General features: G+C 45.0%; 1 protein-coding gene and 1 pseudogene across 2 annotated transcripts; both read right to left on the bottom strand.

Moving 5' to 3' along the window:
* Positions 1–500: 500 nt before the first annotated feature.
* Positions 501–14,313, bottom strand: LOC104572770 (E3 ubiquitin-protein ligase TRIM23-like; annotated as a pseudogene). Its single transcript, XR_015913741.1, has 6 exons — positions 14,203–14,313; positions 13,277–13,416; positions 3,197–3,321; positions 2,992–3,101; positions 1,370–1,494; positions 501–1,030 (listed from the first exon to the last, which is right to left on the bottom strand). The product of XR_015913741.1 is annotated as an E3 ubiquitin-protein ligase TRIM23-like (transcript).
* Positions 14,314–14,484: 171 nt separating this feature from the next.
* Positions 14,485–16,325, bottom strand: LOC148593345 (syncytin-2-like). The gene is made up of 2 exons (XM_088531391.1): positions 15,513–16,325; positions 14,485–14,586 (listed from the first exon to the last, which is right to left on the bottom strand). Exons 1-2 carry the CDS (start codon positions 16,323–16,325, stop codon positions 14,485–14,487), a joined length of 915 nt encoding a protein of 304 aa, XP_088387517.1.
* Positions 16,326–24,486: the final 8,161 nt, after the last annotated feature.

Genomic DNA, 24,486 nt, shown 5'->3' with positions numbered 1-24,486 from the left:
GGACTGATAGAGCATAGCTGGACTGATGTTATACCATGCTGCTGCTGCTTTAGGAATATCTTCTAAGTCTTCATTGGACTTCCTGAGTCAAAATTTAAATCTGTAATTTAATCTCCAAAAACAGATTATATCCTTAAGCAAACAAAACATTTACACCTCAGTACCACTATATTCTGTCCATAAATAATTTAGCATGTGCACGACCCTTCCCCACCACACCAAACATATGCACTAGCCAATGTCACAGCCCACTAGCACCAGGAAACTGTTCCCCATTCTCAATTCTTCCTCAAAAAAAAATGATGCTCCCTTCCTTTCTTATAAGGGACAGGAAAGCTAATAAATAAAGAGAAGAAAAAGATATCCTCTTGCAGCATATTCACATGTAATATTCAATGCCAACTCATTTTTTAGACAGTAAGAGTAGCACCATTTGACTATCCTAAATAGCTTGAGATTAATTTTTAGGATGTTTCCTTGGAAAAAAATATTTCCAAATTGCTCAAATTCTCGGCTATCAATTAGCTACTGTGACCATGTCATGATTAACAGATGGAATTCCTAAGGACATATTTATCAGGGAAGAATTGGAGCAATCTAATTTCCCCAAAAAGAATTTCAAGGCACCCTTGTAACCAGCCCATCACATTACATATGAACATATCAAATTTCAAAAACACTGTAATAACTGCACAAATTTACTGAATCAGATCTAGGATGAAATGCTTGTATTTTCCTGTAACCACCAAATAAAGTCAAGTTCCCTCTTCAGACAGCAGGCCCATCTACAACCTAAATCATGCAAACAAAAACAAGTTAACTACAACCTTAGATTGCAACTGCTGTGAAACTAAGCCACATCCAAGATACCAGCAGCCACAAGTTGCCTTGAAAGCCTGTCCAATCCTTCATAGAGTCCCGTACCACTCCTGGTATCACAACCCTGAATGTACCAGCTCTGGCCACAGCAGAGTTTGTGGAGACTCAGCAGTTCTGTAACTTCTTCCACTGAGAGTACACCTGCTACATCCTGCAGCAGAACCAGATACAAACTCAAGTTATTCTTCTGTAGTAGGTTTGAGATGTTTTGTTTATAACCAATAGCTCAATTTGAGAATGGCTGCAAGTCACATACATGCTTTTCAAACTGGAAAACCAAATCAAACATTTAAGAATTTATTTTTTTAATCATAAAACAGAAATTGGTTGTTGAATCTTTAACAGCTTTAAACATAAAGAAAAATATTTACATTATATCCTTTTCACATTCCTGTACCTTACCTGTGACAAAGCATTCAGAAAGTTGGAATTTGTTGTATAAGCTGAAGACAAAAAGAAATTGGGAGAAGGAAAAAATACAGAGAAGTACCTGTTTATTGGCAAAAATCAAAAGCAAGGCATCCCACAATTCCTTTTCCGTTAATAATTTTGCAAGCTCGCTGTGTGCTTCGCTGACTCTATCTCTATGACTGCTATGAATAACAAATACCACTGCTAAGAAAGAAAATAAATGAAGTTTTAGACACTCAAATACAAACGCTGGATTGTGTTAGAAATAATAATAAAAAAAAAACTGTTAGTTGAAAGCTACCATAGTCTAAATGTAGGTCCTTGACAGCACAGTTTCAATTTAGGGGTATTGAAATACCTTATGTGCCCATCATTTTCGGGGGGGGGGGGGAAAGAGAAAGAAAGAAAAAAAAAAAAAAAAAAAAAAACAACCACACACTTCACCCTAAAAAGGAAAAAAATCTCAAGTTTTTGGCCTCATCTAATATAACTAGTTAGGTCAAAAAACAGATTTACCTTGTATAAGTTAATATCTTAATTAAAAACCACTTCCTGATGCATTTATGCTCAGACTCCCATATGACTCTTCCAATTTCACTGAATTGGCTGTAAAGCCTGCCATGTCAGCCAAGCCAGCCCAGTTTCCCTGCTGGTCTCAGACACACTTGCGGGAGAACTATGCAAGCCAGGAAGATTGTAGACTCCTACTAACCAAGTGCTTGTGAGAGCAGCAGAACATTTTACTGTCCATTATAGTAGGCGACTGAGACACCAGAGAGACTGCAGAGTTTGCAAAGCAGAACTAGAACGCAGAATTTAAGGTCATCAGCTTCTACAGTGTGCATGTGTCGGGGGCAGGGAGGAAAACTGCTACCAGGGATCTACCAAGCTAGCGGTTTAGACTTTGCCTCAGTTTTGCGGACAATTCTCCTTAAGGCAGACACGATTCCATGTTACTAATGTTTATAGGGGAGTTTTAAGAGGACAACAGAAACACCAGATGCAATTATATATACATATATATAAAGCTAGAAAGATTTAAAATGTTAGAAGTTTGCAGAGAAGGCAGAAACAGCAAACAAAATGGAATCCTTCAACTAACATTTGTCATTCTGAAGTATTCCAAGTAACTCCTTCCTAAACTGGAAGGACCCCTTCCTAAACTGGAAAACTACTGTGGAGCGTTTACAGGAGCACAGCACACATTTCCAAGTCAGTATAATTCAGAACTGTTTCCATAATAAAATAATTTTACTAGTAAAATTTACACAACAATACCAAGTCAGAATTCTTTAGAAGTTTTAAGTTGCCAACTAGACACTAGAGTATTTTCATTTCAAGTGCTATTTAAAGTTGTACCTGGCAATACCTGGCAAGTATTACTTATTGCTACAGGAACTTCTGGAATGCTGCACCTTGTCTGTTGTCAGCTAAAATCAGTTTAACAGATTCTATTTCTGTTTGGCTCCATGAACTGTCTGATGGATTTATAAAGAATTCAGCAGTCACTACAACTAAATGGATTAAGATATCTCAAATCATGAATCTAACAGTTGTATGGTGCTTTATAGCAATGACTTCCTACAGTTATAAATTATTTCTAATAATAATGGATTTAAATAAGTTAGCAATAAGCTGTATATTGTTTTTTTAGCTTGTATTTTAAGATGACTCAAAAATTTAAAGCTGCATTAATCTTACCTTGTGTATTGAGATAATAATGGTTCCACAACGGCCTCATTTTGTGCTTTCCTCCTACATACCAAATAGTAAACTTCAAATTCTTATATTCTACGTTTCAACATTAAAACCTAAGATAAAAAATCCAAATTTTAGTTTTATTCTCTATGAACATGAAATAATCAAATGCTCAGAAAATCATTACATTTAAGTCATTGCTACTAACCTATTGTTGGAATTGGCTGCATGAATTTGTCTTGCTTTAACTTAAACAAAATAGTTGTTTTGCCAGCTCCATCCAATTCTAAAGTGACAACCCAAATCTCCATTTTTGGTCCAATATGCACCCTTGTAGAGAAATGCTGTGCTGAGAATCTGCACTGTGCTGGGAATCTGCACTGTGCTGAGAATCTGCACCACCTGCGCCTTGCTGATAATGTCCTGGGGAGTGTTAGTGAGTTGTCCTTGGCCGGCTGGGAATGGGGAGCTATGTGGGAAAGAGTAGTTAGCTGTCTCTGGTAAACAACTTTGCAGAGCTGGGAAAGAGCCTATGCCGCCGGGACATAGCAACCTCCCTAGCAACCAATCGTAGCTAACCTGGATATCCCTCAGATGCTTGTAGGTATAAATATATGTGCACTTCCGCTAATAAACGGAGCAAGATCTAAACTCATATTGGGATCGTGTCTTGTAATCCGGCTCGGCTCCCGTAAAGGCCTGTGCAGTTGTCCTGCGCCTGGTTCCAACATCTGGCGCCCGAACAGGGACCCAACGGCAGGGTCGTCGGGACCTGGCAGCAGGAAGGTGCTGTGGCAGGTCGGAGATCCTGGATAGCCACGGCTGACGGGGGAAGATCCGCGGGCGGAAGATCCGGGGTCACCGCGGCTTGACGGAGGATCGCGGAAAATCCAGGGTCACCACAGCGTGACGGAGGATTGAGGAGCTGGGAAGCGGCGTCCGGTGTGAGGTACCCACACCGCCGGGACAGTGCTGGGCACAGGGTCTAGGGGCGGGGGCGGTTGAGCCGTCGGGGCCCCTCCGCGAAGACCGCCTTAAGCATGGACTGGGGGGCGGCAACACAGCTGCTATTGTATATTCTCGCCAAGCAAGAGGCAGCTGTGAGTACAAAGAAACTCTATGAGTTGTTACGATGGGCACAAGAGATGGGACATCTGCAAACTCTGGAACTTATGCATAGTGCCACTGAGTGGCAGGAGATAGGGGACTCTCTCTGCGATGCCACCATTGGGGGTAGTAAAACGGCTAAGGACTTGGGTTGTACGTGGCAAGAAGTAATGATAGCGAAGGTCCTCCTCACTCCCGCGCAATATCTGTTATGGGAACGGGAGTGGGAGAAACAAATCCAAGAGGTGGTGAACGCACGTAACATCTCGGGAGATCCGTTGTGTGGTGTGACTGGACAGATGCTTATGGGACGGGATCTCTATGGTGACCCCGCGACTCAGCTAACCTACTCGATGCCCATGTATAATGCTTCACGGAAGCAGGCGCTGTTTTTAGTGCCGTCAGAACGAAAGGCCCCATCATTTACGATGGTGAAGCAGGGATTGCGGGAGTCCTACGGAAATTTGGTGAATAGGCTCGTCCAATCCCTGGAGCAAGCTACTGAAGAACAGACCCTCTGCAAGCTTTTGATCTGGTGCAGAGAGAATGGGTTCAAAGCCGAGGCCCACCTAGTATTCGAATCCGATGTGAAAGCCAAAAGCAAAGTGGCCGCCGGAGTCATGTCCGCCTTTGCGAGCACTTCAGGACCGGGACCGCCACGCCACCGACAACGGCTGGTGTTTGGAGATCCATCGCCAAACCCCCCGCCCGTGCCTGCCCCGGTGCCTGCACCTGCGGTGCCTACACCGTCTGTGCCCCCGCTTCCGGACCCGCCCCCCCGTCGCGCCTGAAGAACGGCCTGGCTGGGTCCAGGACTTGTTAGATAAACTCAAAAAAAAAAAAAAAAAAAAAAAAAAAAGGGGCGAATAAAGTGCGAATGAGATCAAGGAGACTTATGTTGCTGAAGGCTTGATGAAAGCCAGGAGGGAGGTGCAGAGGAATTTGATTCATCTTTTAAAAGTGGGGGTTGTAGAACTGTAATGCTTTAAGTGAGGACGGAAACCGTTATTAGGGCTATTGTTTCTATTTGCTATGTTCATCTCTATTATGTGTTGTGTCCTTTGTATATTGATGCTGACACGAGGTATGGTTGAAAGCTGGAAATTTGTATGATCCGTAGAGTCATAAAACTGTTGTGCGAAATAGAATCCAAGATCTTAAGAAAGAAGATGCTTGCCTGCCCAGGCTGAGAGATAAGGAGCATGGAGGCGGCTGCTCAGCCAGGTTCACAGCCGACCTCCTCAGAAAAGCAGTTGAAGGTGGCTGCTCGACCGGGCTTGTAGCCAACTTAACTGCAAACATCCTCTAAATTAATTTGAAGGTCAAACACCTGAGAGGGAGGGAGATGAGAAAGGCAGGACCCTCAGACTGACAGCTGGGACCACTTACTGGCATGCGCACTTGCGCGCCCAGGAGGGAAGGTTATGTGACTGAAGGCGGAGTTTGTCCGCCCCCTGGTCTGCCTGCTGGCACGTACTGGCCCTACGTGGCAGGATGCACCGGGCATAAACAGACAGTGCAGAGAGAGGGGGGGTGAGACTCCTAACACTGAGACCCACGTTGTCTCTGCGGGGACGCCCGCCGAGTTAGGAGCCTGTCAGCAACCCTCTAATCTGCCAAATCGAGAGAATGTTCAGTCTCAGTGTCCTGCCAATAACCAGTGGAACTCACTAGTGGAGTGCACAGCTACGTGAGGTCGTGCCACTGGACAGAAATTGTGTTTGTGCTGTTTGTGTCTGTGGTCTTTAGATCTTTATTGTGTAATATATATCAGCAGAGAGGGCTAAATAAGCACAACAAGAAAGTGCAGAATTTGAAAACGGGAAAGCCAGGAATAACTCAGACTACGGCGTTCCCCCCCACCTCCCCCGCCCACCCCCCCCCCACCGATGGAGGACTGGGAGCCGTACTCTGACTTGTATCCTTGGACAGAGCTTAGGGGAATACTTACTAATTGATTTAAAAGATTGTTTTTTCACCATACCATTGCATCCTGAGGACCATGACATAGTGGAACATATGAACCAAACGCTGAAATGCCAGCTACGAAAAACGAAAAATTGGCAAGAGCAGTATATGTTTTAAATTTTTGAGGTTGCACCAGGGTAGCCTGGTCTCTCGGATGGTCAAGCATAGGGCTGGGCTAAAGGGGGCCCTGACAGAAGTAAAAACGGGTCCGTGTAAGGTGATGCTGAGAGCCTGGAACACGGGAAAATGGACGGGAGCCTTGGACTTGATTACCTGGGGGAAAGGGTATGCTTGTGTCATTACGGATACTGGAACCTATGGGTGCGCTACAGCCAGGGATTCCATCCCCTGCCATGTTACCTCAGGGGTGGGATCTATTGATTGTGGATTTAAAAGACTGTTTCTATACCATTCCCTTACATCCGGAGGATTCCTCGAGGTTCACCTTCACGCTACCTTCGGTGAACCGTGCAGAACCGGCACAGCGTTTCCAGTGGGTCATCCTGCCTCAAGGTATGCGAAATGTGTCAGATGTTTGTCGCTGCTACCTTACAGCCTCTCCGACAATGATGGCCTGATACCATCATCTACCACTATATGGACGACATCCTGTTTGCCCGAAAAACTTGATTCACGACAGAGGATGAGGAAGCAATTGCCAACACACTCAGCAGCTCCAGTCTGGTCATCACTCCGGAAAAGGTACAGCATACTAGCCCATGGAAATACCTTGGCTGGGTTATTACAGAATCCACAGTCGCTCCTCAAAAGGTTACCTTACATGTGAATCTACGTACACTAACTGATGTGCAGACCCTAATGGGAGATCTACAATGGGTGCGTTCATTGCTGGGTATTTCTAATGAGGACCTTGAGCCACTACGTCCTTTGCTCAAAGGTACAGATGCTGGAAGCCGATTTCGCTCACGCCAGCGCAGCAAGCCTGTGTCGAACGATTAGGGAAGTTAGTAGCTACGCGCTTATGCCCGCGGTATCTTCCAGGATTGCCTTTGCGCCTTCTCATTCTTTCACGGGAGAATTCCCTCACGGCGGTAGTCATGCAGTGGCAAAAGAAAAAAGGGGGAGAAGACTACCTTGCAGTTTTAGAATGGATTTTCTCCTCAGTTCAACCGTGCAAGAGTGTGACCCCTCGGTTGGAAGCGGTGGCTCACATGGTCCGCTGTGGGAGAATTCGGGTGCTGGCAATCTCAGGGGGTGAGCCGGCGGCGATCCACCTTCCCCTGCAGGCGGCAGTTTTGGAATGGGCCCTGTGGCACTCCACTGTGCTGCAGCTAGCGCTCTTGGAGTTCCCTGGGGAGGTGACTTCGGAAAGGCCTGCAGGAAAGCTTGGCCACTTCCTTACCAGCTATTCGTGGGTAGAAAGACCAAAGTGTGTAGAAAGACCTCTGCGTGATGGCCTCACGGTATTCACGGATGCAGGGAAATCTTCCAGAAGGGCGGCCATCACCTGGAAGGAGAAAGACCTATGGAAAGCCCACACCCTACAAGCGGTAGAAGGTGACTCGTTGCAGACTTTAGAATTGACAGCTGTCGCATGGGCGCTGATGCACTGGAAGGACACCCCGTTGAATATTGTATCGGACTCCCTGTACGTCGTCGGAGTAGTACAGCGAATTGAGGATGCTCTTTTGAAAGAAACTTCTAACCAACGATTGTTCCAGCTGTTTCTACAAATCAAAATCAAAAGAGCGGTGAGGTGGCGCTTGACGGTGTTCTGTGTCATCCACGTCTGGAGCCATCAATGGACACTAGGTTTGGAGGGTAACGATCGGGCTAACCGGTTAGTGAGCTTGGTGCGCGAGCATGGGCCACTGAGTTGTTTTGAAATCGCCCGTATTGCTCATGAACAGTTCCACACTAATGCCAAAGGCCTGATCCGGATGTATGGTATAACTATGTCCGATGCCCGCGGAATTGTGCAGGCCTGTCCCCAAAGTAGTCATCATGGGCCAGGTCTGGGCATTGGTGTGAATCCCAGGGGCCTGAAGGCATTAGACATATGGCAAATGGATGTAACACATGTTCCGGAGTTTGCTCGACTTAAGTATGTGCATGTGTCTATCGATACTTACTCGCATGTAATATGGGCAACCGCTTAGCCTGGGGAAAGAGCCCTTCATGTGAAAAAACATCTAACCGCTTGCTTTGCAGTATTAGGAGTCCCAGAAGTGATTAAGACAGACAACGGTCCGGCATATGCCAGTGACAGTGTTCATCAGTTTTGCGAAAAATGGGGTATTAAGCATGTCAGGGGAATTCCAAATTCACCCACTGGCCAAGCCATGGTAGAACGGGCTAATCGCACCTTAAAAGATTACCTGATGAAATTTAAGGAAATGACAGACCCAAAAGAACGGTTGTCCTATACACTGTTTGTATTAAACCATCTTTGTGTGTTTGGAGATGACACGGAACCCCCCATGTGGGTGCACGCGCAGCGGGTCCGTAGTCAAAAGATACAAGAATCATCTATGAGCGTGCACTACTGGCACCCTCGGACCGGGTTATGGGAGGGTCCAGCAGAAGTTGTATTCAATGGTCGAGGGCATATGTGTGTTTCTACACCCACAGGTCCACTATGGGTTCCCAGCAGATGGACTCGCCCTGCGAAAGGACCCACGGATACAAGGGAGCGTCCTGTCGAAAGGGACATGCAGGACAGTGGTGGGCAGCAGCGTTGCTGATGTTCTGGGTGCTGGGCTCTGGGACGGAAGGGGCTCCAGGGTACCATCCACGGTTGTTTGATCCTCGACAAAACATCTGGGTGACCTTAGCTCGAGAGCTAAATACTACGCGCTTCTGCGCTAGTCTGGCCACCCCTAGTACCCCCTTTGTAACATGTCTAGTTGGGGTACCTGTAAACGAGACCACGTGGAAGTATTTCTGGAATGCAGTAATGGCAATGCCATCGTTGGGGAATCCCCAAACTTTGAAAAGATTGACAGCACTCGAGAACTTGGCAACGGGAATCAACCGTTTCGATCTTTGGAGCCACAATCTGCCTGCAGGGCCTGAACCACAGGAGATAGAGTTAATAGATTCTCTTAATGCTTCTATTTGCCTTTATATTAATGCATCACATAAGGGTTGCACTTCGGGTTATAGTAATAATTGTCGCAGTAGCTCTCAGGCGCCCACCTGGTTGTACTCAATCGGCAACGGGAGTCGTTGGAATAAATGGTGTGGTAAGATGTCCCACAATTCCTCACATCCAGGATCCAGCCCTGTAACCCCTCGGACGTTGCCTGCAGGATATTTTCTCATATGCGGCAACCGGGTTTGGTCCGGAATTCCATCAAAGCCCATAGGGGGTCCATGTACAGTAGGCCAAGTAAGTATGGCTTTGCCCTGGGTCCATCCTAACAGCACCAGGGTCAAAAGAAGAACTCGGCGAATGGCGTGTAGCATAACCCAGACGGAGGACTGTAATGACAACATCCGTCTCTGGTCCAAGTGGGAGGTAATTTTGGCATCCTTCTTTGTACCGGGGGCGGCAGCGGCGCGAGCTCACAAAGTCCTAGACACCCTATCCTGCTGGGTGGTTAAACAAGCAAATGTCACCAGTCATGTCCTCTCTAATCTTGCGCTAGATTTATCACAGGTGCAACACGCGGTGCTACAAAACAGAGCAGCCATCGACTTCCTGCTGCTAGCCCATGGACACGGATGTGAAGACTTTGAAGGAATGTGCTGTATGGATCTGCAAGACCACTCTAAGGCAATCCACCAGCAAATCCAACAGCTGATAGAACACACCCAGAAGATACAGAAGGATGTGGGCTTCTTTGGACTGGATGGGTTAACTAATTTATTGGGTATTGGTGGGTGGCTGAAATCCTTGCTTAAAACAGGTTTAATGCTTTTGATTATTATACTTTTAATCCTAGGTTTAGTCAGCTGCGCCTTTGCATGCTTAAGGCGAATGCTATCCTCCCTTACTCATAACGCCTGGTTAATGCAAAAGAAAAAAGGAGGACTTATAGAGGAATGGCTTGGAGATCGAGGACACCTTACGGCTCCAGGCGGTTGGTAAAACCTCGGCGTTGAAATGATCGAGAGTCCTTGAACTGCCCATCAGCAGATCAATAGACAACAGACGCTGCTCAGCAGGACGTCGGACTCTTGACTGGAAAAACCTTGCAGACCAACACGGACTTGGGGATGGGTGTATGTATTAGTAAATCGCGGCTAATGTTACTAGTTGTTCTATTGTTTATGCCTTGTAGTTTTTGGCTGCGTTTTTGCATGTATTAGACATAAGGTATTCTGTTTTTGCATGTTTTAGACATAAGGTATTCTCACTTACCAGCAAGGCTTTATTAGTGCAAAAGAAAAAAGAGGGAATTGTAGAGAAATGCTGTGCTGAGAATCTGCACTGTGCTGGGAATCTGCACTGTGCTGAGAATCTGCACCACCTGCGCCTTGCTGATAATGTACTGGGGAGTGTTAGTGAGTTGTCCTTGGCCGGCTGGGAATGGGGAGCTATGTGGGAAAGAGTAGTTAGCTGTCTCTGGTAAACAACTTTGCAGAGCTGGGAAAGAGCCTATGCCGCCGGGACATAGCAACCTCCCTAGCAACCAATCGTAGCTAACCTGGATATCCCTCAGATGCTTGTAGGTATAAATATATGTGCACTTCCGCTAATAAACGGAGCAAGATCTAAACTCATATTGGGATCGTGTCTTGTAATCCGGCTCGGCTCCCGTAAAGGCCTGTGCAGTTGTCCTGCGCCTGGTTCCAACACACCCTGTTGTCCTGGGAGAATCAGGATACACAAAGTGAGAGCAAGGTTAGAAAATCGAATACATTTTAGGACGCAGAACGTAACACTATTTGTAAAGTGATGAAATACCTCAATTCCAAAGGTAGAGGTCACCACCACCTCACAATCATCACCAGCAACAATATAAAGCCACACTATCCAATTATTTCTATAGCGCATCTATAACTTCTGCATTTTTTTAAATCCATCCACTCTCAGGCTAGTATATCTTTACTTTACAAAATTTCAAATTCTTGTACATTCTTGGCCCAAATCCCACAAGCTGTTCACAGCAATTAGCGAGGACTCTGACCAGAAAATTCCCTACTGATTTTGGAGCTTTTACACCAAGTTCTGTTGCAGCATTAACACTCACCCCCACAGAATTATTTTTAACAGGAAGCTCCTAGCTGTCTCTTCACCTCAAGCCACTTGCAATCCTTCAGCACATTAGAGCAACATGATCAGCACCAAGCAGTAACTTAGTGTTTTTTTAAAAAAGTAACCTGTTTCAGTGGCAAGAAGAGAATGAATTTCATATTTGTAGTCAATGAATTATTATTCATTAAGCTACTTGAAGTGCTGAATATGATGAGGCCAAAATGGTCAGGTGGCATTACTAACAAAAAGCACCAGAAAATAAACCATAAGACAAACATATGTGTATCCCAGAAATGTGTCTTTCAAGTACTTAGAAATATCTTCATAATACAAGAGTTGAAACCAGACCCCTGCCACATTACATTTGTTTTTCCTGCAAGATCTGGAGGTTTTGGGCATCATCGTGCTGGGCAACAATGTAAGAAGCCTGTGTTTACCTCATCCAGCTTTTTATTTCTTTTCGTGTTAGAAATACTATTTCTTGAGTGCAAAATACTGCAAACTATCTTGGTCCAAAACCACTGTGCATCAGTGTGATGTTCAACTAAACATTCACATCCTGTGACACACATATAAGATCCACTTATACAGCCAGCCGTAGGCCATCGTGATCCTCATCTGAGCCCTAGAGGTTCTCCCCTCTGCAACAGGGCAAGCAGGAAACTGCTAGAACACTCAGTATAGCTTAAATCAATGTCCTTAGGCTACTGCAATATCCATAGGCATTTCTTATAAAAAGACCTTGAGAAATGACAAGAAATGGGGGGAGGAAAAAAAAAAAAAAAAGCAAATATGGCAATGTAGAAAGACCTTTGTGTAGAAGGAGAGCTTTTAGTTTCATATCAGAAGGGAACACAAAAGGGAAAGAGAGACTGAAGCAATTGTTTTCACCTTTTCTTTTTTCCATGACTACTGCTATTTTTGTGAAAAAGTGACATTTGCTTTGGCACCTTTGAAACATCAAATCTGGGCCTCACGTGACTTGGTGAGAATCCCAGTCTGTCACAGGACAGAGCAATAGATGCCCCATTTCTTTCCCAGGAACACTGAAACAAGGAAAGACATTTGAAGACTTCTGAGTACCCTGAGCCAAGACCTATTTCAGATCTCCTACTGTAGCCAAGCTGGCTGCAACTTTCTCTTTCCAAATGCTCACAAATTCCTGATAGAGGTTCTCTGATTTAGATTAACAGCTTCTAGGGAGAGAAGGAGCAAGAGAGGGGCACTCCATCATGCAAGTCTCAGTCCTGTGAGATAGCACCAGTCAGCTCCTTGAATATGCAAGATGTAATTCATCCTCTGCAAAAGCTGCACCTGCTGCTTCGCTATGCACCAACACTTAGATTTAAGCAAGGGTTGCAGACAGATGTCTCCTCCACCCAGGTATCTCTTGCCTCTGCTAAATGGGGGAAGGAGGAACAGAGGTGAAAATATTGCATTTATAGATCTCTTGACTGAAAGCTTCACCTTTTACCTGAGGCAGATAAAGAAGTAATTAAAACATACTGAAGTTACAAAGTAAAGTATTTGGCAGAAATTAAGTTTCTCATACCACACTGCTGAAACATACACATTCCTAAAGTAGACTGAAAGACAAGATGTAGGTACTTAAGAATACTAGTTATTAATTAATCAATCTCAGAACAGGTAATTAAGAACAGCAATTAATGATGAAGCTGGAGAAGAGCTGCACAATGGAAGTCATACATATTAATTCTGAATTGTTTTGCTGCAAAAGCAACAGAATCCTAAAAAAGCCTTCCCCCCCGCCCCCCAAAAGGACATGGCATGGAAACTTGTAACAGAAAGCCATGTAGGCTTCAGATGTTGAAAGCAATGCTAATAATACCGGAACCAAATCCACACGAGAGCATCAATTTCCTATAAGAAAAACATCAATAGAGGTACTTACATCCTCAGTTTCACCACAGTAACAATAGATCCTCAACAAATGTTAAGACACTGTGGCTGTAACTGATGGTGAACTTTGTATGTTTAAATGACATTTGGAACTTCATAAAATTACAGGTATGTTTGCACAAGATTAAGAATACCTTTGTAAAGGTGAGAGGTATGTTAGCATCCAGCTGGATGTGATCTGCCAGTTCTGTAAATTGCTGCTGCTGTTTTTGTAATGTCTCCAGAAGTCTTGTAATTTCCTGTTTGGCCAACACTACTCTGCAGTCATCCTAAACAGACAAAAAAAAAAGGATTCCCTCCCATCAGTAACTTACTTTATATGATCAAAACCAAAATAATCATGGTGTCTGGAAATAAAACATTTCAAATATTCTTAAGGAAAATTAACCTTTACAAAATATGCTATTTAAATCACAAATGTAATTCTTCCTTAATACTAGCAAATTCTAAAAAGTTCTGCCATTTTTAAAAATTATGCTTTGACCTGTCTTAGTTCTCTAGGAATAAAAATATAAGTTACACTACAGAGCAATGAAATACATAAATAATACTTTTATCATTTATATCATTCACTCCAGCAGTTAAAATAAAACAGCACTTTGCAGCATACAACAACATATTTAATAAAGAAGGAAGATTAACATCCAGCACTAATGATGGGAATGTAAAATAGTGCCAGTTAAATGTCTATTTCACTAAGTAACCAAACACTAGTACTAAATCAATTTTTAGAAAGTACATTTGTCAAATTCAATTTACTGCTTGCTGCGCATACTGTTTACTTTTTGCCATCATCAAAGAGAATAACGGATCAACCTGGTACTATCAAATAGCCACTTTTTCACATTTAATAAAATATTAACTATCCAGGCAGCAAGGCTTACAGAGAGCTATTTAATATGAACACATTCTTCTTTATCAGTGTCACACAAAAGCTATTTTCAAATATTATACTGGTCATAACAACTGTAAAATGCCTCCCATAAGTATTGTAGGGTTTTTTGCTTCAATTTATCTCTTTCTTCCAACTCACCCCATGAGTGACTAGATGTTACTCCGGAGTACTCCAGGGTACATAATAATGCTGCAGCCACAGTATTTCCAGGAACAGGAGAACTTGATACTGTTGTACTGGTTATGTCATTCATGTATACCAAATACTCCATGGTGTATGATTATTGTTTTAACATTATGAAAGAAACAAGAATGTGGAAAACCATCTTTTTTTTTTTCAATTTTATAGCCTAAACTTATTTTACTGTTCTCCCTCTCCTGCCCCATGTTATGGCTTGCCAGCCTACCTGCTGTAAAGTCTTTTCTCAATGAAGGTAAGCTGTTCAAACCTGCGACAACAGGATGGTCATGTCTTCTTGCTGCTGTCTAAACCAAATCAACTTCTCCCTCACATGAGCGTCAACAACACTGAGAGCCATTTCCTCCTGCCAACAAAGGGTTTTGTGAAGATCAGAAAAATAGGCTCGGACACACGAGCAAGCATTCTCCGCAGTCCCCGACACCTACAACATTATAGTCATGAGATCAACAGGAAATTTTGTTGCACCTTGCGAAAGAACGGACTCAGTCTGGGATGCAGAGTGAGACAACTTTATTCTCAAACCAACTTCTTTTATACCCTTTTAATACAAGTGTTGCAAAGATTACAACCAATCAGCATCTTGCCAGCCGTGCAGTTGTGGTTATCTTCTTCTCCTTGCTTTGTTCCTCATCTGCTGACAAGACATTCCGCATGCGATTGTAGTCCTCCTTCTTTTCCTGCTTTGCTCTTTGCTGATAAGACATTAGTCCTTGCGGGTCAGCCCATCAGCCGTGCACTACTAAGGCATTCTTGTGATTAACTATTAACAAGGCATCTATTATCTACTGACAAGGTACTATGCCTCCACATCTCCCCCTTCTTTATTTGTTTTTAGTTAACCCATGTTTAGTTAAGCCATTTGTTTTTAGTTTCAGCCATGACTTAGTTAAATGATCAATCAATCAATCACTGAACACATAATAAGAATCAAAGCAGATAGATACACTAACAATAAGCAAAATACAGTTAGTACAAAATACAGGCAGTACAACAATTAGAAACTTTGCATTAACATAGCTAAGCAAAAGATTGTTTAGTTTGTTGCATTTACTCCCATGGTTTGATTCCAACAAGCATATCAGTGTCCTTTTCCCAAGGTCTCTCCACCAACACTCTCGAGCCTGTCCTTGAGATCCCCCGATCTCCCCCTTCTTTATTTATGAAGAATGCTTGTTTCAAGGCACGGTCTATTAAACACTGAATTGTTTTTAACAAACATGGGATACAAATTAAAAGGCAAACAAAGATTATCAAGCACATCAAACCTACTTGCAATGATCCCTTAATCCACGCAGCTAATCCTAAATTCCCCAAAAGATTCCCAAAAATATTGAAACCATCATCTTGAGGTAACTTCTGCACTCCTTTTTGTAAATTTTCAATGCTTTTATGGATGGATTCTGAATGGTCAGATAAATTCATGCAACAAAGTCCATCGAAATCCTGACACCCATGGCCTTGTGCTAATAACAAAAAGTCTATAGCAGCTCTATTTTGAAGTGAAGCATGCCTAACAGAATTAACATCTAGCAATAGCCCACTCAGTGCCAGGGTAGTAGCATTAGTCTGTTTTGCCAGCCAGCAACCAAGCCTATTTAAGGTTACTAGCGCTTTCCCTGATGCCACCCCGGGTGTAAATATAGATGCTGATACGATTTCTGCAGTGTTCCAAAATGTTACTTGGTCATCACACTCAGATTGAAAAGCGTGTATGGCGCGCTTGGGGCGTTTTCTATGGTTATTAATCATTGAAATGTTGGATGTCAATAGAGTCAGCCTTCCAATGCTGCATGGTCCTCCGCATGCGCGAGAGGGAATACCAGGCCAGGCACGATCTCCGCAAATTAGAAATAGGCCCTTTGGTAATTTGAGTGGGTATCTACCAGATAAGGTTAATTTTGCGGCAGTATAGTTGCACCATGCAGTGGCATTTCTATACTCTGGTAGGGTAGCATTCAGCCATTGTATTTTATGTGGCTCCGGATCCTTTGGATCTCGTCTTTTGTATCCTGGGAGAGGAGGGGACACTTCTTTCCAGTTAGCCCATCCATCTGTATAGTTAAGATACACACAATAATCCATTTTTACTGATCCTAACAAATCTAGCTCTTGTGGCTCTATATTCATTTTTGGAAACCATGGGATCCAATTATTCCACTTATCAACTATGTCAGCTGGTTTATCACTTATGTATGAACGCCTTTCGAGGGGAACCTGCCAATCATCAACAGGTTGTCCTACCAGACAGGTTGCAAAAGGATTTCCTGGACTAGATAATGACAAACATAACGTATCTTGTCCCGTTTGATTGGCCAGAGTTACCCATATGTTAGTTTTAGGCTGGGGTGGCATCCACTGCGGTGTGGGTGATGTCACGGTGCAGATGATGATGATGACTGTGATAAGAAAGGCTTGATCCATCGAGCAGGTACCCATCTTGGCCCTGTGCCTGTAGAAACACAAGCATATCCTCTACCCCAGGTTATTAAAGGAAAAGGCCCTTCCCACTGATTCGTCTGTGGGTTTTTGGCTACAACCTGGGCTTTTTCCTGAACTTTGTGTTGTTTGTGTGAATCAAAATGTCGGTATATAGGGGGTCCCTCTTCTGTCCAGTGATTTAAAAAATTCAACACATAGCAAGCTTTTGCTATGCGTTCCTGTGGGGATAACCCTACGCTCCCCTTTTTTTGTTTTTGTAGCATATTCTTAAGGGTACCATGTGTACGCTCAATAATCGCTTGGCCTGTGGGTGAATGGGGGATACCAGTAATGTGTTGGATTCCCCATTGTTGAAAGAATATTTGCGTTTTTTGTGCTATATAAGCTTGACCATTGTCAGTTTTTATAGTTTTAGGCACTCCCAACATTGCAAAGGCCATCATAAAGTGTCGACATACATCTTTGGCCTTCTCACCTGTATGTACAGAAGCATAGATACAGGATGAGAAGGTATCAACAGAAACATGCACATATTTGAATCTGCCAAATTCAGAGATATGCGTTACATCTGATTGCCAAATTTCAAGCGCAGAAAGACCGCGAGGGTTTACTCCGATGGATGGTACTGGTAAAATGCGCTGGCAGTCTGGGCAGGACTGTATGATTTGTCTAGCTTGTTCCTGAGTCAATTGAAACGACTTCCGTAACGCTTTTGCATTTTGATGATAAAAGTCATGCGACAAACGTGCTTGTGCAAAGTGATCTGGCAGAACTACAGCTCCTGCAAGGCTATCTGCTTGAGCATTACCTTCGCTAATAGGTCCAGGCAGTGAGGTGTGCGAGCGTACATGTTGGATAAAGTACGGATAAATCCTTCTGTTTAATAGCCATCTGAGCTTCCAGAGAAGCGCAAAGAGGGTCTCGTTTGAAACCTCTTTTAAAAAGGAGTGTTCTAATCTAGAGACTAACCCTGCGACATAGGCAGAGTCTGTTATAATGTTAACTGCAGAGGGCCATCGCGTAAAAACGCGGACGACCACTGATAATTCCACTATCTGTGGTGAGCCTGTGACAACATGTACGTCGCTCTCCCAGTGCCCTTCATCATTTTTCCACAATACAACTGCACGCCCTGTCCTACCTGAGCCGTCAGTAAATACTGTAAGAGCATCAGGTATTGGCGTAAGGCTCAAATGGGAAACAGGTAATAGAGAAAGAGAGTTAAAAGACTGTATGATTTTATGTCCTGGAAAGTGGATACTTATTTGTCCTGGATAATCTGCCAAGGCACACTGAAAAACAAAAGACTGGTGAGTCAGAAAGGTTAATTGTTTTGTACTGAGCGGTAAATAAATAATATCAGGCTCTGTGCCATCTAGAAACATCAAACGCTCTCTTCCTTTTTGAAAAACCATTGCAATCATATCAATAGCAGTGGTGACAGTGTTGCCAAAATTATGAGGCAGAAACACCCATTCTAAGATTATTAACGGACATGCGTCCTGTGGTATCCATTGTGCTAATAGGCCATAAGGTTGGAAGCTAGAATAAAAGACAAAAAGGCTGACAGGATAGTTCTGCTTTCGTCTGTGAACAGTCTGAGTGGTTAATTTGTTCACAACTTTGTCAAGTGCAGCTTGCGCGGGAGGGGTAAGCTTCCTTGGGGATGTCAAACTCGTGTCTCCTTCTAAAAGCTTAAATAGAGGATGTAATTCCTCTGTGGAAATCCCTAGGGAGGGACGGATCCAGTTAATAGTTCCCAAAAGTTTTTGAAGACCATTTAAAGTCTTTATGTCTGTCTTTAGAGTCAATGATTGTGGTCGAATTTGATGATCAGAAATTCTCCATCCTAAATATCGCCAAGGCGGAGTTTCCTGCACTTTATCCTCTGCAATTTTTAATCCTGCAGCCGATGCTGCTCGTGTAATCTGACGCAGAGCCTCTTGTGCCGTTTCCTTTTGTTCTGCAGCAATCAATATGTCATCCACATAGTGATAGATGAGGACGTTGTCGAAATACTTCCATACTGGACTTAAGACTGCTGCCACAAATTGTTGACATAATGTAGGACTATTTTTCATGCCTTGTGGCAAAACTTTCCAATGATATCTGTTATGGGGTTCCATAGCATTGATGGAAGGTACAGAAAATGCAAACCGAGGTGCATCTTGCGGTGCAAGTGGAATGGTAAAGAAACAGTCTTTCAAATCTATTACGATCAAAGTCCATGTTTGAGGTAACATCGCTGGAGAAGTGAGTCCAGGCTGTAAGGCTCCCATATCTTCAATGACCTCATTGATTTTTCTAAGGTCATGTAACAATCTCCAGGCATTATTTTTCTTTTGAATTACAAAAACTGGTGTATTCCAGGGGCTTGTAGTAGGAACTATATGTCCAGCTTGCAATTGTTCCTCTACTAACTTGTGTAACTGCAGCAGTTTATTTCGTGGAAGGGGCCACTGATCCACCCATACCGGCTTGTCTGTTTTCCAGATCAAGGGTTGGACCTGCTGCTGGATAGTAGCCCCTAAGAAAAATCCATACTTAACTGCATGCCCCATTGACTCAAACAGTCTCTCCCCCACAGGGTAACGGATCCAGGCAATATAAATGGTCTAATGGTTGCGGTTCTCCCTTCCGGACCAATAATATTTATCAGGCTTTCGCTTTGCATTGAGGTACTCTGCCCACCAATTCCCGAAAGCAATGTATGCGCATTCACTAGGGGTAAACTGTTTGGCCATTGCGAGGCAGCGATGACTGTAACGTCCGCTCCGCTATCTAAAATTCCTTGTGCATTAAACTTTATCACTCCTGATTGTAGTGTACAGGATATTTGTGGGCGAGTCATAGTTATCTGTTGAGTCCAGAAAATCTCTGGTTGTCCCGTGGACCCAAAAGAGCCTATGCCGCGTTTAGTTTTTGCAGCATTTGGTGTCTGTGGTAAAAAGTATACTAGTTGTGCTATTCGGCTCCCCGCTGGCACAGTACAGGGTGGTATCGGAGTCCATACCATTATCTTTATTTCTCCTTTGAAATCTGCATTGATAACTGCAGGTAACACAAACAGCCCTTGTCTCGTTGTTGAAGACCGCCCAATCAATAGTGCTGCCATTCCTCGCCCCAGGGGGCCATGGACACCAGTTGGAATTAGCACAACTGATGTATCAGTAATTAGCACTTCTATTGTGGTGGCCAGGTCCACACCGGCGCTGCCGCCTGTGCTGGCGCCGCTGCTTCCCGGTGAGGCCGCTCTGAGGGGTGATTTGCTGTCATGGCGCGACCCCTTGCCGCGCTGCGCTTGAAGTTTCCCGAAGGGGCTAGCGGTCGACCTTCCTTATCAAATTTTGATCGACACTGATTGACATAGTGTCGTCCTTTGTGACAGCGCGGACATATTCCAGGCGCTCCTCTGTTTGCCTGCGTTTTTGGACAGTATTTACGGATATGACCAAATTGGCCACAAGCAAAGCATGGATTTTTCATAGACATTGTTGTAAATGCCTCGGCCATCAGAGAGTATTCATACAGTTTAGAGCCGACGTTAATGCACACCTTCAGCATGTCATCAATAGTAGGACCCTTTAGCGTTCGCAAAACTCTCTGGCAATCAGGGTTAGCATTCTCAATTGCTAGTTGTTTAAAAATGTAGCTTCCTGCTTGTTCATTATCAATTTGCTTCTCCAGAGCCTCATTAAGCCTATCTAAAAACTTCATGTAAGGCTCATTCGCATCTTGTCTTATGGTAGCAAAAGGCTGTCGTTGTTTACCACTCTCCGGAACGGCCTTAAGGGCGCGGAGAGCAAGTGCCTTAACTTGCTGCAGGCCCTCAGGGGGAATTCCTGCTTGTGCTGTTGTGGCACTGTGGTCACCCTCCCCCATTAGCATGTCCACAGTAACAGTCCGTAAAGGACCTCTTTTTGACTGGCGCTGGTTTTCCTCCCCCTGTACTCGAGCAAGCTGTCTCATTTTTGACTCCCACATCGTATATTGCATATCAGTCATAATCAGGCGAAACAGAGTTTTAAAATCGTGAGGAGTAAAAAACGAAGAATCACAAAGAGATTGTATAAGGTGGGTGGTATATGGTGCGCCAAGGCCATGATCTGTCACCGTGCGCCGCACATCCTTAATAAGATTGTATGACAATCGTTCCCAGCGCGGATTCTGGTCTGGCGCATAGAAAACGGGGAAGGCTTTCAGCATGCCCACATCCCCCGCCTGTTTTGCTCCTTGTTTTACTGAAGCCCATTTATCATGCAGATCCAGGGAGTATAGGTCTGGCTCCTTCTCAGGGTTAATAGGACCCGGGTCAAAAGGATCATCGTCCCGGTCATCAGGTGGCTGTACCGTGAAGGCTTTTGCAGCACATTTTGTTTCCTGATTCTCATCAGGACATGATTGAGGTAATGGAGGCGCGGAGGGGATGGCAGGAGCCCTGACTCCGTCATTTGTGTTCAACTGCGACCCACTGTGAGATTTCAGTGTTTTGAATACAACTCGCCATTGTGGCAACAGGCCAGCAGCAGCCTTATCACCGCAAGTGGCACAGTCCCATAATCGGACCCCAATTTGGTCCCACTTCTCCGTATCAAATATGTTCTTACTGTTCACGGAGGGATCGTTTTTAGAGGCCCATGCAAGAACCTTTTGTAGGTCTTCTTCATCTAATTTCTTGCCCTGTTGTTTTAAGATCTTAAGAAAGACTTCTAAAACATCTTTTTGTTCCTTCGTTAAGTGTAACCCCATAGTCCCCAGCTGTTTACCTCTTTCCTTTCAAGAGGTGTTGGTGTGCGCACAAAGGACGCTTCCTTTCAGCGTGATCCTTACGCTTCCTTTCAACGTGAATCCCGGGAGTTCAGCTGGGCGGTGCAACCGGAGAGACAGCTAGTCTTCGAGCCCCACGTTGGGCGCCATTTGTTGCACCTTGCGAAAGAACGGACTCAGTCTGGGATGCAGAGTGAGACAACTTTATTCTCAAACCAACTTCTTTTATACCCTTTTAACACAAGTGTTGCAAAGATTACAACCAATCAGCATCTTGCCAGCCGTGCAGTTGTGGTTATCTTCTTCTCCTTGCTTTGCTCCTCATCTGCTGACAAGACATTCCGCATGCGATTGTAGTCCTCCTCCTTTTCCTGCTTTGCTCTTTGCTGATAAGACATTAGTCCTTGCGGGTCAGCCCATCAGCCGTGCACTACTAAGGCATTCTTGTGATTAACTATTAAGGCATCTATTATCTACTGACAAGGTACTATGCCTCCACAAAATTTGATAAAGGATGACAGCTGATCCCAGAAATTCAATATCTTGCATGTTACTCCAATCTCTAACTCGCATTCATATCTGGCTGGCTAGCGTGAATTTCAAGTTTCAGTTGCACAGAGCATAGAATCATAGAATCATAGAATGCTTAGGGTTGGAAGGGACCTCTAGAGATCATCTAGTCCAACCCCCCTGAATACGCAGGGTCACCTAAAGCACGTGGCACAGGACTGCATCCAAGCGGGTTTGGAAGATCTCCAGAGAAGGAGACTCCACAACCTCTCTGGGCAGCCTGTTCCAGTGCTCTGTCACCCTCACTGGTAAGAAATTTTTCCTTAAGTTCCTGTGGAACTTTTGGTGCTTCAGTTTCCGGCCATTTCCTCTAGTCCTATCAGTGGCCACCACTGAAAAGAGACCAGCACCATCCTCTGCACTCCCTCCCTTGAGGTATTTATATACACTGATTAGATCCCCTCTCAGCCTTCTCTTCTCCAGGCTGAACAGGCCCAGCTCCCTCAGCCTCTCCTCGTAGGGCAGATGTTCCAGGCCCCTGATCATCCTTGTGGCCCTGCGCTGGACTCTCTCCAGCAGCTCCACATCCCTCTCATACTGTGGAGCCCAGAACTGGACACAATACTCCAGATGCGGCCTCACCAGGGCTGAGTAGAGGGGCAGGATCACCTCCCTCGACCTGCTGGAGATGCTCTTCTTAATGCACCCCAGGATCCCATTGGCCTTCTTGGCCACAAGAGCACACTGCTGCCTCATGGTCAACTTGTCATCCACCATGACACCCAGGTCTTTCTCCGCAGAGCTGCTCTCCAGAAGGTCAGTCCCCAGCCTGTACTGGTATCTGGGGTTATTCCTCCCCAGGTGCAGAACCTTGCACTTGGTCTTGTTGAATTGCATGAGGTTTTTCACCATCCAGGGGTCCAGTCTGTCCAGGTCCCTCTGGATGGCAGCGCAGCCCTCTGGGGTATCGGCTACTCCTCCCAGTTTCGTGTCATCAGCAAACTCTGTGCCTTCATCCAGGTCATTGATGAATAAATTGAACAGGACTGGACCAAGGACTGGCCCCTGGGGGACACCGCTAGCTACAGGCCTCCAACTCGACTCTGCACCGCTGATCACCACTCTCTGGGCACTGCTATCCAGCCAGTTCCTAATCCACCTCACTGTCCACTCATCTATCCCACACTTCCGGAGCTTGCCCAGGAGGATGTTGTGAGGGACGGTGTCAAAAGCCTTGGTGAAGTCCAGATAGACGACATCAACCGCTCTCCCCTCATCTATCCAGCCGGTCATTTCATCATAGAAGGCTATCAGGTTAGTCAAGCAAGATTTCCCCTTGGTAAATCCATGCTGACTACTCTTGAGCACCTTCTTGTCCTCCATGTGCCCAGAGACAACGGCCAGTATGAGCCGTTCCATCATTTTTCCAGGGACGGAGGTGAGGCTCACTGGCCTGTAGTTGCCTGGGTCCTCCTTCTTGCCTTTTTTGAAGACTGGCGTGACATTGGCCTTCTTCCAGTCTTCCGGCACCTCCCCCGTTCTCCAGGATCTTTCAAAGATGATGGAGAGCGGCTTAGCTATGACATCCGTCAGCTCCCGCAGCACTCTGGGGTGCATCCCATCAGGGCCCATGGATTTGTGGGTATCGAGGTTCCTTAGGTGCTCTCTGACCCAATCTTCCTCTACCCAGGGTAAGTCTTCCTCTCCACCAGCTTCTTCTCTTGTCCCTAGGTCCTGGGGCTCTAATGGGCTGCCCTTGGTAAACACCGAAGCAAAGAAGGCATTGAGCAACTCTACTTTTTCTGTGTTATTTGCAACCAGGGTGCCCATCCCGTCCGCCAGCGGACCCACGTTTTCCCTGATTTTCCTTTTGCTGTTAATGTATTTAAATACATTTTTCTTGTTATTTTTAACGTCCCTTGCCAGATTGAGTTCCAACTGCGCCTTAGCTTTCCTTGCCGCATCTCTGCATTTCCTGACTACGTTCCTGTATTTCTCCCAGGGGACCTGTCCTTTTTTCCACATTCTGTATACCGCTGCCTTCTGCTTGAGCATTGCCACAAGCTCCCTGCTCATCCACACAGGTCTCCTGCCCCCTCTGCCTGCCTTCTTACACACAGGGATGCACTGTTGCTGGGCGTGGAGGAAGTGCCGCTTGTAAACTAACCAGCTCTCTTGGGCCCCCCTGCCTTCTAGAGCTCTAGCCCATGGGATTCTTCCGAGGAAGTCTCTGAAGAGGCTAAAGTTGGCCCTCCTGAAGTCCATGGTTGCAAGGCTACTTACAGGCCTGCCATCTCCTCATTGTATCCTGAACTCCACCAACTCATGGTCACTGCAGCCGAGGCTACCCCCACTTTAACATCTCCTACTAGGCCCTCCCTATTTGATAGCACGAGGTCCAGTAGCCCACCTCTCCTCGTCGGCTCCTCCACAACCTGCGTCAAAAAGTTATCATCGACGCTCTGCGGGAACCTCCAGGACTGCTTGTGCCTGGCTGTGTTGTCCTCCCAGTTGATGTCGGGGTAGT

This window comes from Tinamus guttatus, unplaced genomic scaffold (genome assembly GCF_059628265.1).
Source record: "Tinamus guttatus ecotype Peru unplaced genomic scaffold, ASM5962826v1 Tinamus_guttatus_pri_ptg000415l, whole genome shotgun sequence".
Taxonomy (NCBI): domain Eukaryota; kingdom Metazoa; phylum Chordata; class Aves; order Tinamiformes; family Tinamidae; genus Tinamus; species Tinamus guttatus.
This window is presented reverse-complemented; position numbering and strand designations above follow the sequence as displayed.

Excerpts from the sequence above, each read along its gene's own strand:
- LOC148593345 (XM_088531391.1), bottom strand. The coding sequence starts at position 16,325 with ATGGATTATTGTGTGTATCTTAACTATACAGATGGATGGGCTAACTGG. Across the intron at positions 14,587-15,512 it reads GGATTAAGGGATCATTGCAA|GAGGAAATGGCTCTCAGTGT; the intron begins GTAGGTTTGATG and ends CTTTGTTGGCAG.